At 44.0% G+C, this 15,000-nt stretch overlaps 1 protein-coding gene across 5 annotated transcripts in view; it reads left to right on the top strand.

Annotated features, from left to right (window-relative positions):
* The window catches only part of LOC121698669 (low-density lipoprotein receptor-related protein 1B-like), a 253,521-nt gene that overhangs the window by 150,860 nt on the left and 87,661 nt on the right, over positions 1–15,000 (top strand). For all 5 annotated transcript variants that reach the window (XM_042080972.1, XM_042080973.1, XM_042080970.1 and 2 more), the window contains 8 exons: positions 523–636; positions 811–960; positions 1,875–1,997; positions 9,571–9,690; positions 10,234–10,362; positions 11,155–11,277; positions 12,959–13,099; positions 13,856–14,043. In XM_042080972.1, the coding sequence (XP_041936906.1) occupies positions 523–636; positions 811–960; positions 1,875–1,997; positions 9,571–9,690; positions 10,234–10,362; positions 11,155–11,277; positions 12,959–13,099; positions 13,856–14,043 (1,088 nt within the window). The remainder of the gene's footprint in view (positions 1–522; positions 637–810; positions 961–1,874; positions 1,998–9,570; positions 9,691–10,233; positions 10,363–11,154; positions 11,278–12,958; positions 13,100–13,855; positions 14,044–15,000) is intronic.

Genomic DNA, 15,000 nt, shown 5'->3' with positions numbered 1-15,000 from the left:
TAACATGAGGGTTAACTTTCCTAGAACGCATTTAATGAATTCATTTTGAAGTTGAATATGAACTGACTGAACTTGACACTGGCTTAGGGTAAACCAAAACAACTTCTGTAGCCAAGATAACAATGGACTCTGGAAAAAACATGCAAGGCCTCATTCAATCCAAAACCTGGTAGCGTGTGTGTGTGTGTGTGTGTGTGTGAGAGAGAGAGAGAGAGAGAGAGAGAGAGAGAAAGTGTGCATATGTGCATGTGTGGAGTGAGGGGGTGCAGCTACAAAAGCCTCTGACTACACAGTCACATGCTGTCAATCCCATAGGAGGTGTAGGGAAACAGCAATTAACAACAATACCATCTGTCCCTCCATTGTAATCAGCCTTTTGTATGTTTGTTGCATCAGGCTGTTCTTCTTTCTCTTTATTTCCCTGGATGCTTGGGAGAAAAAAGGTGAATAAAGGCATTGTGCCATTTGTTTTTCTGGCTTACACATAGACCCGACATCTCTCTTTCTCTCTCTCTCTCATAGATTCCACATGCGGCGCCTCGGAATCCCGCTGTCAGGACGGTGAATGCGTCCCGAACTCGGCCTGGTGCAATCAGATTATCGACTGCGCCGACGCCTCTGACGAAAAGAACTGCGGTAAGATAAACCCCTGTGGCGTACTACGGTAAGGCATCATTATCTGCCCCCCCCATCCCATGAACACCCCCCCCCCCCCCCCCCTCACCCCACCCCCCTGGTATTGTCTTTGCTCCCTAACCCGTGCTCTCCCCCGCGTGATCTGTAATGTCTTGGGTGCCGCTGTGTTTGCAGATAACATGAGCTGCGTGGATTACTACCGGCTGGGCGCGAGGGAGACGCCGTTCCTCAGCTGCAACTCCACGTCGCTGTGCATCCACCCGTCCTGGATCTGCGACGGAGCCAACGACTGCGGGGATTACGCCGACGAAGCCCACTGCCAGGGTGACTGTCAGCGTTCGCATCTTAACGACGCCTCCGCCACCTCTGTTCTCTCTGCCTCGTTTTTTTTTTTCTTTTTTTCTGTTTCTTTTCTGCATATTTATGACCTTTGTTTTTTGTTTTCCAAGCACATTGATGTAACATTGAGAGCGGAAAATCGAAGCCTAGGGATGAAGTTTTGAATCATGAGCAGATTCTCTTGCTATTTGTAGCGAGCTACAGGAAGACTGAGGTCTTATCAGGTCTCAGGGTTTAGATTCAACCAGATTAATAGGGTTTCAAATTGGCCAAGTTGTAGGAACTGTATTACACCTCCCTAAGAACAGGCAGCTCTCTGCTATTCGGCAATCACTTTTGATCCCAGCTGCATTCCAAGCCTTGTGATCAGCTGTTGCATTTGGTGGGATTTGTAGCCCAGAAGGCCAGATGGGAACATTTTCTTGATAAGAAAAGGGTCATGCATTTCATAAAAAGGAGAAGGTTTTGCTAAGTTGGTTTGCAAAGTTGGTTTTGTAAATTCATCATCTAAGTCTTACATTGATCTTCCCTCAAAGCATGGCTTAGTCTTTGATGTGTTGGAATGGATAGTAATTTGGTAGTAACACCGAAAGCTTATAGTTTTTAATTTAGTGATCAGTGCTGGCGTGGTTGAAGTGGTTCCATATAAATGCGCTTTGATCATGTGATTTGTTTGTGCATTCCACTTTCAAGTTGTTTCCTCGTAGCCTCACGCCTGCGTTACAACTTTTTCAACGATTCGTCCAGCATTTATCTGAATCAATCTCCGCTTCCAATTTGGCCGGAGATGTGTCGCTGTGCAGTGTCTTTGTCAGATTCCCATTGATCGGGGCTAGTTAATATTCCAGTGATCGATCCCTCAAGTCAACCTCCTGTTATTGTGCTCTCCGATCCCGCAGCGTCTGTTGGACACACTTGTGAAGACGGACACTTTGCCTGTCCCAGCGGAAACTGCATCTCCAGCGTCTGGCTGTGCGATGGACAGAAGGACTGCGAGGATGGAGCGGATGAGTTTCAGTGTGGTAAGGCCAGACACACACACACACACACACACAGAAACTGACCAGGAGGCCCACTCCACTTTCAGAGTCTGCTGCACAGGAGGCAGAGGACAAACACTCACACACATACACACACACGGACACACACACACACACACACACAGACACACACACATGCACTTTAACACACAACTGACCAGGAAGCCCACTCCACTTTCAGTGGCTGTTGATGTCCGAGGCAGAGGACAAACACACACACACACACACACACACACACACATACAGTGAGATAGAGTACAGAATGTTTCAAAGTGACAAAGGGTAGCCATTAATCATTATAAATATTAGGAGAGCAGGACGACTCTGATAAAGTCGATGCGTATAAAGCTTTTCAGTGTTTCCTTGTTTCCTCATTCCATTATTCCCAGACCTGCTTAACTTTTTTTTTTGCTACAGAAGGAATTTTAAACTCATTTTTTTTCTGCCAAGCTACAAAGCTGTCTTGTGAGATGAAGTGGGAATAGAAACTTCTTAAATACATTACAAGAACTTTCACTTTACATAAAGGCGCAAGCGAGAAGTCGGAAATCGACAGAATAATTATGGAATGTGCTGACCTGTATTGCGGTTGTCATGGTGAAGTGGAGGACATTATGCCTGTGAATGAATAGATGATTGTGCGGCAGAGGACCGCAACGCTGGTTGAGGCTGTCGGTCACGCACATTAATAATTCAAGTCTGATTTTGCGAAGGGAGCCTTGTTAATCACAGAATGTGACACTTGAAAATCCATTTCGCTGTAACTGTAGCATTGTTAATCATCTAATATTAATAACGACATCAGGGCATCCTACTCCACACTCAGTAATGAATGGAATGGAAGAAAATGTGTGTGTGTGTGTGTGTGTGTGTGTGTGTGTGTGTGTGTGTGTGTGTGTGTGTGTGTGTGTGTGTGTGTGTGTGTGTGTGTGTGTGTGTGCGCGCGCATCCTCCAGCCTCAATAGAAAGGGCTCTTATGGCCGAGGGCTGATTTCATTCAAGCCCACAAATTCCTCTCACTCTGTTTGCTTTCATTTAAAAGGACACATTTTTGAACCACATTTTCAATGGGAGAGTTCATTAAAATGCATGAGAGACCGAACGTGTGAAGTCCATCTGTCTCATTTGTTGACAGCTACACACACCCAAGGAAATGTCATGATCGTGATTGGCTGCGGTGATTAGCACAATTTTTATTTATTTATTTATTTTAAGTTAAAGTTGAATGATTTAGAGTAGCATTTTAGGACACTACATCATGAGGAGTTTAAAATGTAAATTTGTCTGTGAAAAAATTAAAAATTTCAGGAGACCTTGAAATTGGATGATAATAACAGGAAACGGTCGATAAAGCAGAATGTACTAAGCAGCCCAAAATCAGAGTCCATGCAGTTTAAAACCCGGAGGAGAATCCAACATCATCAGGTATTCCATGAGAAAGGCCTTGTGAAATCCAACTGGGCTATTACAGTAGGTTCCATCTGGACGTAGAGGAATGTGGCTTTCCACTGCATAGACATCACTGCAATCAAACTTGAGTTAGTGTGTACAGTAACATCAGTGCCTTTGACACTTGCACACTACTGTCTCATCTATACCTAATCCTAACTACTAACACTAATTGTGTGTATTTACAAACAAATCAGTGTGGTTTGTGTTTCTTACTCAATGCATTGTGCTGTATTGTGGTCAATGGAAGGTTAGTTTTACTATACTGGTCTATCTGAGCTTTGGAACTATGTAAACTCTAGTGTGTAACCTGTGGTGGGCTGTGGTGTGACGGCTGCGTAAAAAGTGGTATATCCGGGAGTGTCAGGGCAAAGTAAACAGCCGTCTGTCCTGCTGAGTGGCAGAGGTATTCCGATTCCCGCAAGACTTTGTCACTTTGCACACAATTGTCCGAATACAGCTATCAAACAGTAGTGTGAAAGAGCGGAAACGAAACTGAAAGACTCTAGTAGTCCAGAGTTGTCGGCAGGTAGCCTGTCAAAAAAAAAAGAAGGCCTTTAAGCCGAACTGCAGGAGCCTCCGGCCTTTTCCTATTACTCTCCTACTGATCTCTCAGAAAGAGACCTTCCCACTCACACTGTCAGATGCATGGAATCGGTTTGTGAGGGCCCCCCCCGTGTGTTGGTCCATTTCCTGGTACCTATCTGCCCATTGTCTTTTTTCCGGAGCTTTCTAAGAAGCTGTGAATGGTGCCGTATGAGCAGTTGGTCTCCCCGCCGAGTCTGATCATTTGTTTTTCCACTCTGGTCAGACCCTGAGAGGAAAATTGCCTCAATCTCCTCTTCAAAGTCGACAGCTATAAGGCCATGTGGAGGATGTGTGTGTGTGTGTGTGTGTGTGTGCATTCAATTTAATTCAATTTATTGTGCTTATAGAGCGGCAAAACATTACACATGTATCATGGCGCTTTACAGAATGTAGGCAATCAGAGAAAAGGGAAAGAAAGGAAGAAAAGAAAAGAAAGAGAGAGGCCCATGGGTAACAGGGGCGAGGAAAAACTCCCTAGAAGAGATACATATAGGAAGAAACCTCGAGCAGATCCACGACTCAAGGGCCTGACCCATCTGCCTAGGGTCAATACAGGACAGTAAGGTCTGTATACATGACAAATGCATATGATAGTCAGGTGTAGAGAATAAGATATGGTGTTAAAAAGCACTTGAGCTGAAAGTTACAAGAGGTGGGGTGATTACGTATCTGGTTTGATAATTCATTAATCCTGATTTAGTGACAGAAAGTCCAGCATTGGATTTGTCCAGGGGAAGGGAGTCAAGGGACATGTGGTGGGTCGGCAGACGGGCCAGGAATCCGGGCAGAATTGTCGAAGGCAGGTGATGGGTCACTAGGCTGTACGGGCCAGGAATCCAGATAGGGTGACAGTAATGGGGCAGTCGAGGATGGGACTTCAGGTGAGATGGGTGAGAGGAGGGCCAACACATGGATGGTTGATTGCTTGTGATGATATACCTCACAAGTGAGGTATAGTTAGGGGAAAGAAAGAGAGATGTAGAGTGGGTTAGTATTACTGAAAATCAAAATGGTTAATGTCAGTAAGTAATCAGTGGTACTATATATTGTTACAGTATATCATAGTGAGAATAGGCAAGAGAGGGAGAGTTGAGAGAGAGAGAAGGGGAGAGTGGGGGGTTGTACGGCATGACACATGAAAAGTCCATGACAGCACTCTGCTATAGCAGCATAACTAAGGCATGGTGAGGGGTAGTCGGCACCAGCGCAGGTATGGTCAGTGACCACCATCGCACGCGTGACTGGGGTGCCAGTCACACGAGGACTCAGCAGGTTGGTCCATTCCAAAAATCCCTGAGGTGGGTGAAGTTCCACACCGCACCATACCTAACTATGGGAGGCAGTAAAGAGGTATGTTTTAAGTCTAGACTTAAAAATAGGGAGGGTGTCTGCTAGTCGAATTGAGGAAGGAAGATTATTCCAGAGGAGAGGTGCGCGATAGCTGAAAGCTCTACCTCCTACTGTAGTTTTTGAGATTCTTGGAATTACAAGAAGGCCAGTATTCTGTGATCGTAGCGGTCTAGGTGGGTTATATGGGACTAGGAGATCTTTAATATATTCTGGTGCCTGGCCATTAATGGCTTTGTATGTTAGAAGTAATATTTTGAAGTCAATGTGACTTTTAACAGGCAGCCAGTGTAGAGATGCCAGGATAGGGGAAATATGTTCATATTTTTTAGTTCTAGTGAGTGTGCGAGCAGCTGCATTTTGTATAAGCTGTAGGCTCTTTAGACAGGTGTTATTGCAGCCAGCGTATAGAGCATTGCAATAATCAATCCTTGAGGTGACAAAAGCATGGATTAATTTCTCAGCGTCTGGTAAGGATAAAGACTTCCTTATCTTTGAAATGTTCCTTAAATGATAGAATGAAGTTTTGGTAATCTGTTTTATGTGATTACTTAGTGATAGGTCTTGGTCAATTGTAACTCCTAGATTTTTAACACTTGTGGATGAGGATAGTCGAAGATCAGTAAATGTGTAGCCTGTGATGAGGATAGGATATCCCTCATCTTTTTAGGACCTAAAACCATGACTTCTGTTTTATCGGAGTTCAAAAGCAGGAAATTATTTGTCATCCATGTCTTTATGTCTCTTATACATGTGTCAGGTTTGGCTAACGGAGTCAATTCGTCAGGTTTTATGGAAAGGTATAGTTGTGTATCGTCTGCATAAGAATGAAATGTAATGCCATGTTTCCTAATTTCTGAGCCTAGAGGAAGCATATAGAGAGAAAATAACAGGGGCCCTAGTACTGAGCCTTGAGGCACTCCATATTTTACCATAGTCTGGGTAGACGGTTTATTGTGAACCTGTACAAATTGTCTGCAGTTAGAAAGGTATGATCTAAACCAAGCGAGTGCTGAGTCTTTAATGCCTATCGAATGTTCAAGCCTGTGGAGTAGTATATTGTGGTCTATGGTGTCAAAGGCAGCACTAAGGTCCAGGAGGACCAATATTGATATATGTCCATTATTGGCAGCGATGAGGAGGTCATTAAAAACTTTAACTAAGGCTGATTCAGTACTGTGGTGAGCTCTGAAACCAGACTAATATAATTCTTGGATTTTATTCATATGCAAGAAGGTACCAATTTGTTTCGACACTATTTTTTCTTAGATATAGGCCTATAGTTGGCCAGGTTGTTAGGGTCAAGGGTAGGCTTTTTGAGGGATGGCTTAATAACAGATAACTTAAACGACTGTGATACATGGCCTGATAGCAGTGAGTTATTTATAATCTGGAGCAAAGCATTGTCCAAGAAAGGGAGAGCAGTCTTCAGGAGATGGGTAGGAATAGGATCTAGTAAACGATGAAGAGATTGTGGAAGTGAGGTCTAATATGTCGATAGGTGTAAATGAATTCAACGTTGTTCGTCTCATCTGTGATTCAATTATATTTTTGCTACTGTTCAGCAATGGAGTATGAATATTTGGTGAGACTGATTGGTTATTAATCTTATCTCTAATTGTTTCAATTTTGTCATTGAAAAAGTTCATGAAGTCATTACTGTTTAGGCAAATAGGGATAGATTCGGTTACTTCGGTGTGGCTCTTCGTCAGGCGGGAGATTGTGGTAAAGAGAAATTTTGTATTGTTTTTGTTTTCTTCGATCAGCGAGGAATAGTAGGTTGACTTAGCTTCGTTGAGTGCTTTTTTGTAGGTGATAAGGCTATCTTTCCATGCTTGGCGAAAAACTTCAAATTTGGTGGTACGCCATTTTTGTTCAAGTTTACGCGCTGTTTGTTTGAGTGTTTTTGTCTGTGTGGTATACCATGGAGCATGCCTTACTTGTTTTCTTATTCTCTTTTTGAGTGGTGCTACTGAGTCAAGGGTTGAGCGTGATGAGTTCATCACATTATCAGTAAACAAGTCGACCTCGGCTGGATTAAGGAAAGGGCCTTCTGATAGGCCTACCACATGAGTCCGGAATGGGGCAAGCGTCAGCGAATTTTTTTCTAGAAAGTCTGCATTCGTTTTTTTTTTTTCAGATAAGCCGCGGCTGTAGTATTCAGCTAAACTAGGTACTGCATGTTGTAATGTCATTGTAAAAGTAATTAGATGGTGGTCAGTTAAGGTCAGGTGTTGTGGCAAGATTGTTAACTGCTCTATGCTTATGCCGTATGACAAGACTAGATCAATAGTATGGTTATCCCGGTGCGTGGGTGAATTAACATTTTGGCAGAACCCGACATGGTCAATTAGGGATTGAAATGCAATTGTGAGACAGTCGTTCACATTATCCATATGAATATTAAAATCACCCAATATAAGTATTTTTTCTGTTTGGGTAGTTAAAGTGGAAAGGAAATCAGAAAATTCCTCTAAGAATTCAGTGTAGGGGCCAGGGGGTCTGTACAATGTGACCACAGTTACAGGCTGATTAGTTTTCCAGTCTGGTGGTAAAAAATTGAGGACTAGAACTTCAAAAGATTTAAACGTGTGTGTGAGCTTGGGAGATGTGAGAAGACTAGATTGATAGATTGTAGCTACTCCACCTCCCCTGCCAGTGTGGCGTGGTACATGATAATTTAAATGGGAGGGAGGTGTAGACTCATTTAATGGAATGTATTCATCTGGTTTAAGCCAGGTTTCAGTAAGGCACATAACATCTATATGATTGTCAGTAATAATTTTATTAACCAGGGCAGTTTTATTTGACAGTGATCGAATATTAAGTAAAGCAAGTGTAAGTTGCGTTTTTGGAGGAGTTTGCTTAACCGAAGAAGTTTTTATCATAATAAGATTGCTACGAATAATTCCCCTAGTGGGTCGAGTAAAGAGTTGACAGTCTTGGTACAGACACCCTCTCTATTTGGCCTTGTATGCCCTGTGTACCTGGGTGACTGTTAGGATGGCAGAGATCTGTGTAAGACATTATCTCTGCTTCCTGGATCTCTGGTTCGTCAGGAACTAGCCTCGGTTAGGTGACGGTCTATGTTCCTTGAAAGGAGGGCAGTACCCTCCCATGTGGGATGGATACCGTCTCTTTTCAACAGTCCAGTTGTGTATGTGTATGTGTATGTGTATGTGTATGTGTATGTGTATGTGTATGTGTATGTGTATGTGTTTGTGTTTGTGTTTGTGTTTGTGCGTGCGTGCGTGTGTGTGTGTTTCTTTGTGTGTGTGACCTTGTGGTGGCCAGTGACTCAGTTGGATTTTGGTTGCTTTAGTTTTATTGTTCATATTTTTATGATTCATTGTTTTATTTCTGTTTTGTCAAAATATTTTTTTTTTTCTCCATGGCAGGGACCATGTTCCTCGTCCTCGATTTTGTTGTTCTGTTTACTTTGGATGATTTCTGGCCAACGTCCAGAGAAATGTCCAGTTGTTTTGGTTTCACACCACTTTTCTGGACTCAGCCTTTGGCCCACAGGGAATGAGAATGACCGCCATCACCCCATGAGGGGAAGAGCCATAGAGAGCCGTGTTGCCACACGATCAATGGCCAGTACAAATAGAAAAACAAACAAGTGAAAGAAGCAAATCACCCGACACGCCCGACCCGTAGGAAGCGCTTACGGCAGCACCACCAGCCTCCAAATGGCATTTACTGTATCTGTTGTTCCACTGCATCTGTAATGCAGAAGAATTATGACCCAAAAAATGCAACCTAATACAGCTCTGTCTCCATGCTGCACATTTATCAGCTAAAGGGCAGAACTGCACAAAGAAAAAGAAAAAAGGATAATTTTGTGTCTCCATTTGCCTTGTGGGTTGTCCATGATGGGCTGCTTTGTGTGGTGAATACAGAAACCCAGGATGAGTTCTCAGTCTCTGTGCTCTCTGACCATTAAAATAACGTTTATTTTCTTCCCCAGCAGCTCAGCAGTGGATGAAGCTTGCGCTGCCATAAACTATTGAAAGCGTACTGCTTTACAGTGTTTCAGCACAGTGTGTGTGTCTCTTGCGTCTTTTTTCTGTCAGTGGCTCATTGTCATATTAAATCTCTCTTTCTCTCTCTTACTCCTTCTCTTCTTTCTCTCTCTCTCTCTTTCTCTCTCATTCTCTCTCCCCTGCAGACTCCTCGTGTCTGTGGAACCAGTTTGCGTGCTCCAAGCACAAGTGCATTGCCAAGCAGTGGCTTTGTGACGGAGAGGATGACTGTGGAGACGGCTTGGACGAGAGCGAAGGGATTTGTGGTAAATCAGTGTGAATTTTGCATGCCATGCAGGCGATTATTCACGCCTGTCTCTCCTAAACCAAACACAACAACAACTACGAAAAAAAGTCAGAGCAAGTGACTGTCAGTGCTAAGAGATGTTGATGGCTCAGCAATAATCATCTATTTATCTTCACTGGGGGCTATCTGGGATAGCCCAGTGCCCTGGACAAACACAGACAAACATTTAAGTCATCGATTTCCTTTGCTGCATTAAAGGTCAGCCTGGGGCAGATTATTACTTGTGGTCTCCCACAGGAATTCAATAGAGGTCTCTTGAGTTGATCAGCTGACCTACCTCACTCACCCACGCTTTCTCCGCTCTCTTTCTATCTACCCCCTCTCTCTCTATATCCCTTCCTCTCCACCTCCCTGTCGCTATTTTTTTCCTAACCCCTCTCTATCTCTCTGTCTTTGTCTCCGTCTTTCCATCCTATCTCACCACCCTCTTCTCTCTGTCCATCTCTCTATCCCTCTCTCCACCTCCGTCTCCACCTCCTCCATGTCCTCTTCCCTACCCCAGGGTCAGTGACGTGTGGCTCCGGTCTCTTCAGCTGCCCCGGCTCCTACGCCTGCGTGCCCAAGCGCTGGCTCTGTGACGGGGAGAGAGACTGTCCCGACGGCAGCGATGAGCTGGCAGCCGCTGGCTGTGGTAAAGGATCAGATGCTTACTTACTGTACATGTGCAAACAACTTCTTTTGCTTGAGTAATCCCAAAACGTACGCGACCACACACAAATGATCTGAGGTCGTTGAACATACTATACTGTATGTGGATGCTGGACAAAGTAATTACTCCCGATTTGTGTAGGGTTTAATGCAAGTTAAGTAGATTGAAGTGGGTTAATTGGCATTAAATCAAATTTGTTGAGAATTTACCATTACAGTTGCCCTGACAACCGTACATTTTTATCCCACATCTCTTCCTTCTCTTGATTCAGAGAGTGTTTGCAGAGCTTTGCAGATGGATATTTGCACACACTCAAATTTATTTCAGCCAAATTTTTAATAAAAGCAATTAAAAAAAATATCCAAATGAGTTGGAAGTGAAACCCAGCCACAGATTGGGAACCACATCAGAGTTGACCCAAATGCATAGCTACATGTATGATGCCCTTCCCTCTGTCTTCACTATGTCCAGTGTTCTCCTGAGAACTAGCCCTCAAGCCCCTCTGCTTCAGTGCTATCCATGACTCAGGGCTACCTGTGGGTTTGGTGATGCAGTTTGTGGGATACTGTACATTTTTTCATGCTTTTCCACAAAATTAATACTTTATCCGTCTCACCTTCTCTGTATCTCCTGCGCTCTCTCTATATCTCTCTCTGTCTCTCTCCATCCCCCCTCACTCTCTCTCTCTCTCTCTCTCTCTCTCTCTCTCTCTCTCTCTCTCTCTCTCTCTCTCTCTCTCTGTCTCTGTCTTTTATTCTCACTCTCTTCCTTAAGCTCCTAACACCACATGCAGAGAAGGCACCTTCCGCTGTCGCAACCAGAAGTGCATCCCTAGACAGTACGTCTGCGACCATGACGACGACTGTGGCGATGGCTCTGACGAACACCCACAATGTGGCAAGTCCTCTCCTCTCCTGTCACACACACACCGTAACAAGCCCCGATAACAGCTCCCGCGCTGATAACAGCACTGACACACATTTCCAGAGTTTAAGGCAGTTTGCCGCCCTCATCGTTCATGCTTGACAGCTCAGATGAATGTATTCCATTTTTTTATTCTGAGCACTGAGGTGATGCAACTGTAATCTACCGGCTCTACATCAAGCTGTCAGCCTTTAGTGCTGTATGCCAGCAGGCTGTTACTCAGAACATATGGCTCTGTGGCCCACGCTGGTAGTACAGCCGTGAAAGCCCAATGGTGGAGCCTTACATGTCGTTTACTTCATGATTTGTGGAGAAGGAGATTGTGATGAAAGGGGTTGTGACCAATCTAAGGATGGTCTGTTCTTCACCTGATGGTTTTTCATGAATGATAAAATGATGAAGGCTCTGTGAAAATTCTTGTGAATGGTTCATCATTTTTTGTGAATGGTTCATCAATCATTTTTTGAAGAATGATATCAATATGAAAGTCAAGTGAAAGCCCTGTAGTTTAACTAATAGTTTGAAAAATTATGTAATTGCTAGTAAATGCCTCTAGTTTACAAGATGATTTTTGAAGATTGGTATTGTGATGATAAGTCTTATGACTAGTCATTTGCCTGATGATGATAATAATAATATTGTGATGACGGGTCTGTGACAAGTCTAGGGAATCTCTATAGTTTATCTAAAGATTAGTTTGGCATAAAAGATGTGAGCACAACAGCCGGGCGGGCAAATTAAACTTTTCGTGCACAGAGTGGAAAAGACTGGTCTAATGGTTTATGGACGTAGGCCATATGCTCACGTCTGGTATAGCTATTTCTACATCAGGACGTGGTGGCTCACGAGGTAGAGGAGTCGATCAGTTTTTGAGATGTCTCCTCCCGACCCCGTCGAAGTGTCCTTGAGCGAGACACTGAACCCCAAACTCCCAGTGTACTGATTGAGATCATGTGCATGGCAGCCATCGTTGTATCAAGGTGTCAGTGAATGGGTGAATGTGAGGCATTACTGTGTAAAGTGCTTTGAGTGCTGGGGTGAATAAAGAAGCGCTATATAAATGCTGTCTATTTACCATTTAACACTATTGATTATAGTGGGAGCTAATTGTTGCAGCATAAGCTAACGCTAACGGAATGCTTCAGCTTCGCGCCCGTAGTAGCCTGGCTGTAAGAGAGGTTGTGTGGGAAGTGAATGTGCTGGGAGGAGTAAAGAAGTGCTATATAAAGAAGTGCTATATAAATGCTATATAAATGCTGTCCATTTACCATTTAATGCTATTGATTATAGTGTGAGCTAATTGCTGTAGCATACGCTAACGCTAACAGAATGCTTCAGGTGCATGCCAGGTGTAGCCTTGCTGTAGGAGAGGCTGTGTGGGAAGTGAATGTGCTCATGTCCTCAACTCATGTGATGTTTATCTCCTCTGGTTCTTTTTCTTCACCTCAAATGTCTCCTGTGTCCTCATTCTGCCTCTGTCGTTCCCGTCCTCCTCCTCCTCCCCCTCCTCCTCCTCCTCCTCCTCCTCATCTTTCTCTCTTTCCTGCCTCTCTCTATCCCCCTGTCCTGCACTCTTCCCCTCCTCTTCTCCTTCCCTCCTCATCTTATCTCCTATTCCACCTTTCCGTGTATGTGTGTGTGTGTGTGTGTGTAGAGTATCGTTCCTGCAGACTGGGCGAGTTCCAGTGTGCCGACGGCCGATGTTTGCTCAGCACCCAGTGGGAGTGTGACAGTGTCTCAGACTGCCCAGACCACTCCGACGAGCTGCCACACAACCCCAAGTGCTCCGCCGCAGGCAAGCCCACAGCCCCACACACACCTCAGTCAGCTCCACTGCACACTGCTTTCTCTCTCTCTCTCTCTCTCTCTCTCTCTCTCTCTCTCTCTCTCTCTCTCTCTCTCTCTCTCTCTCTCTCTCTCTCTCTCTCTCTCTCTTTGTGTGTGTGTGTGTGTGTGTGTGTGTGCCAGTCCATGCATATGTTAGGGTGAGTGTGTGTGTGTGCAAGTCCATCTGTGTGTGTGTGTGTGTGTGTGTGTGTGTGTGTGTGTGTGTGTGTGTGTGTGTGTGTGTGCATATGTGGGTGAATCATCTGTGTATGTGTGTGTGACAGGGAGATATATATAAAAAAATGGATGGAAAGAAAATGTAACGAGAAGGAAATATATTTTACCACCTGTGAAAATAGATCATTAAAAAACAGTTAACCATGAAAGTATATAGTCTGTCTTGGCTAAAGTCTATGTTGCTTGGCCTTGACTGTGTCAGGAGTGTGAATGTGTGCATGTTTTCCCTGTGTCAGGAGTGTGTATATGTGCATGTTTTCCCTGTGTCAGGAGTGTGTATGTGTGCATGTTTTCCCTTTTCCCTGTGTCAGGAGTGTGTATATGTGCATGTTTTCCCTGTGTCAGGAGTGTGTATGTGTGCATGTTTTCCCTGTGTCAGGAGTGTGTATGTGTGCATGTTTTCCCTGTGTCAGGAGTGTGTATGTGTGCATGTTTTCCCTGTCCTGCCATGAACTCTGATAGTGCGGCCCTCTGCTCCGTGCTTTAGAAAGTTTGTGCAACGGTTCATTCTTCATGTGTGGAAACGGCCGTTGCGTACCACTGGCCAGCGTGTGCAATCTCCGTGACGACTGTGGCGACCGCTCAGATGAGAGGAACTGCAACGTCAATGAGTGTCTCAACCGGCGCGTCAGCGGCTGCTCGCAGGACTGCCTGGACCTACCTGTGGGATACAAGGTGTGAAAGCACACAGGGGTTAAATTGTTTTTTGTTTATGTGGGGGGGTTATGATATAAGAAGTGACCCATGCAATGTGCCAAACATGTGCCACATGTTGTGAAAAAGGTCAAGAAAAGTGAGATGCTTCAACAGTAAATCATACAGAAGAGACAGCATATAAGTAGGGGGTCCGCTAGATTTGTATTCCGTAGTACCCACCATGCATATCTGCTAAGAACAGTGCGCCAATCATCATCTTCTAATGTATCCTTATGTTGAGATGTCCATTCTCTTTGCCCCAACTATCATTTGTGTGCGCGAAGCATGTTTCAATTAAAACATTACACAAGCTATTTTTATTGTTGTGTAATATTGAACGATTTCATGAATAAATTGAACGTTGAAAAAATGCAGCAGCAGCGGCGGCCCACAGCTCGTGAGATTTTTTTTTCAGTACTGTAGGTCTTCTCGAACCTTTGCGTACCCACATCCCGCACAACTAAGGATCTCCCAGGAACATTCATCAAAAAACATAAAGACTAAGCCTACCTAGATAGACCTCTTTGTTTTGTCATTCTGCAAAGCTGATGATCATAATTCATGCCATTGTATTCGGGCCAGCAGTTGTTTACAGAAAAAGTGTAGGAAAATGTCCCTGCAACAGGTCTGTGAAATTAGGCTAATTAAAATAAATGGCCTGCCAGGGAACAAACTAGTTTAAAATCACTTTAATATTTTAGCAATTCATTCAAGGGGATAAATTCATTGGATGAGGATTCTGTCGTTCTGGTTGCCTTTTTGTGGTAGCTTATCTGCTGTTGTGCACTTGCTTTCGGAATGCATGCGAGAGTGGTGCGTGATGGTCAACGAAATTAAGCAGCTGAACAAGAATACGACTCCACTGAGACAAAATAGACATGTCATTTTTAAAAAATCTTTAATTTATTGTCAGAAATATCATGTTTTCAAAAAGCA

This window comes from Alosa sapidissima, chromosome 23, assembly GCF_018492685.1.
Source record: "Alosa sapidissima isolate fAloSap1 chromosome 23, fAloSap1.pri, whole genome shotgun sequence".
NCBI classification, from domain to species: domain Eukaryota; kingdom Metazoa; phylum Chordata; class Actinopteri; order Clupeiformes; family Clupeidae; genus Alosa; species Alosa sapidissima.
Note: the sequence above shows the minus strand (reverse complement) of the source record. Positions and strands in the feature narration are given on the sequence as shown.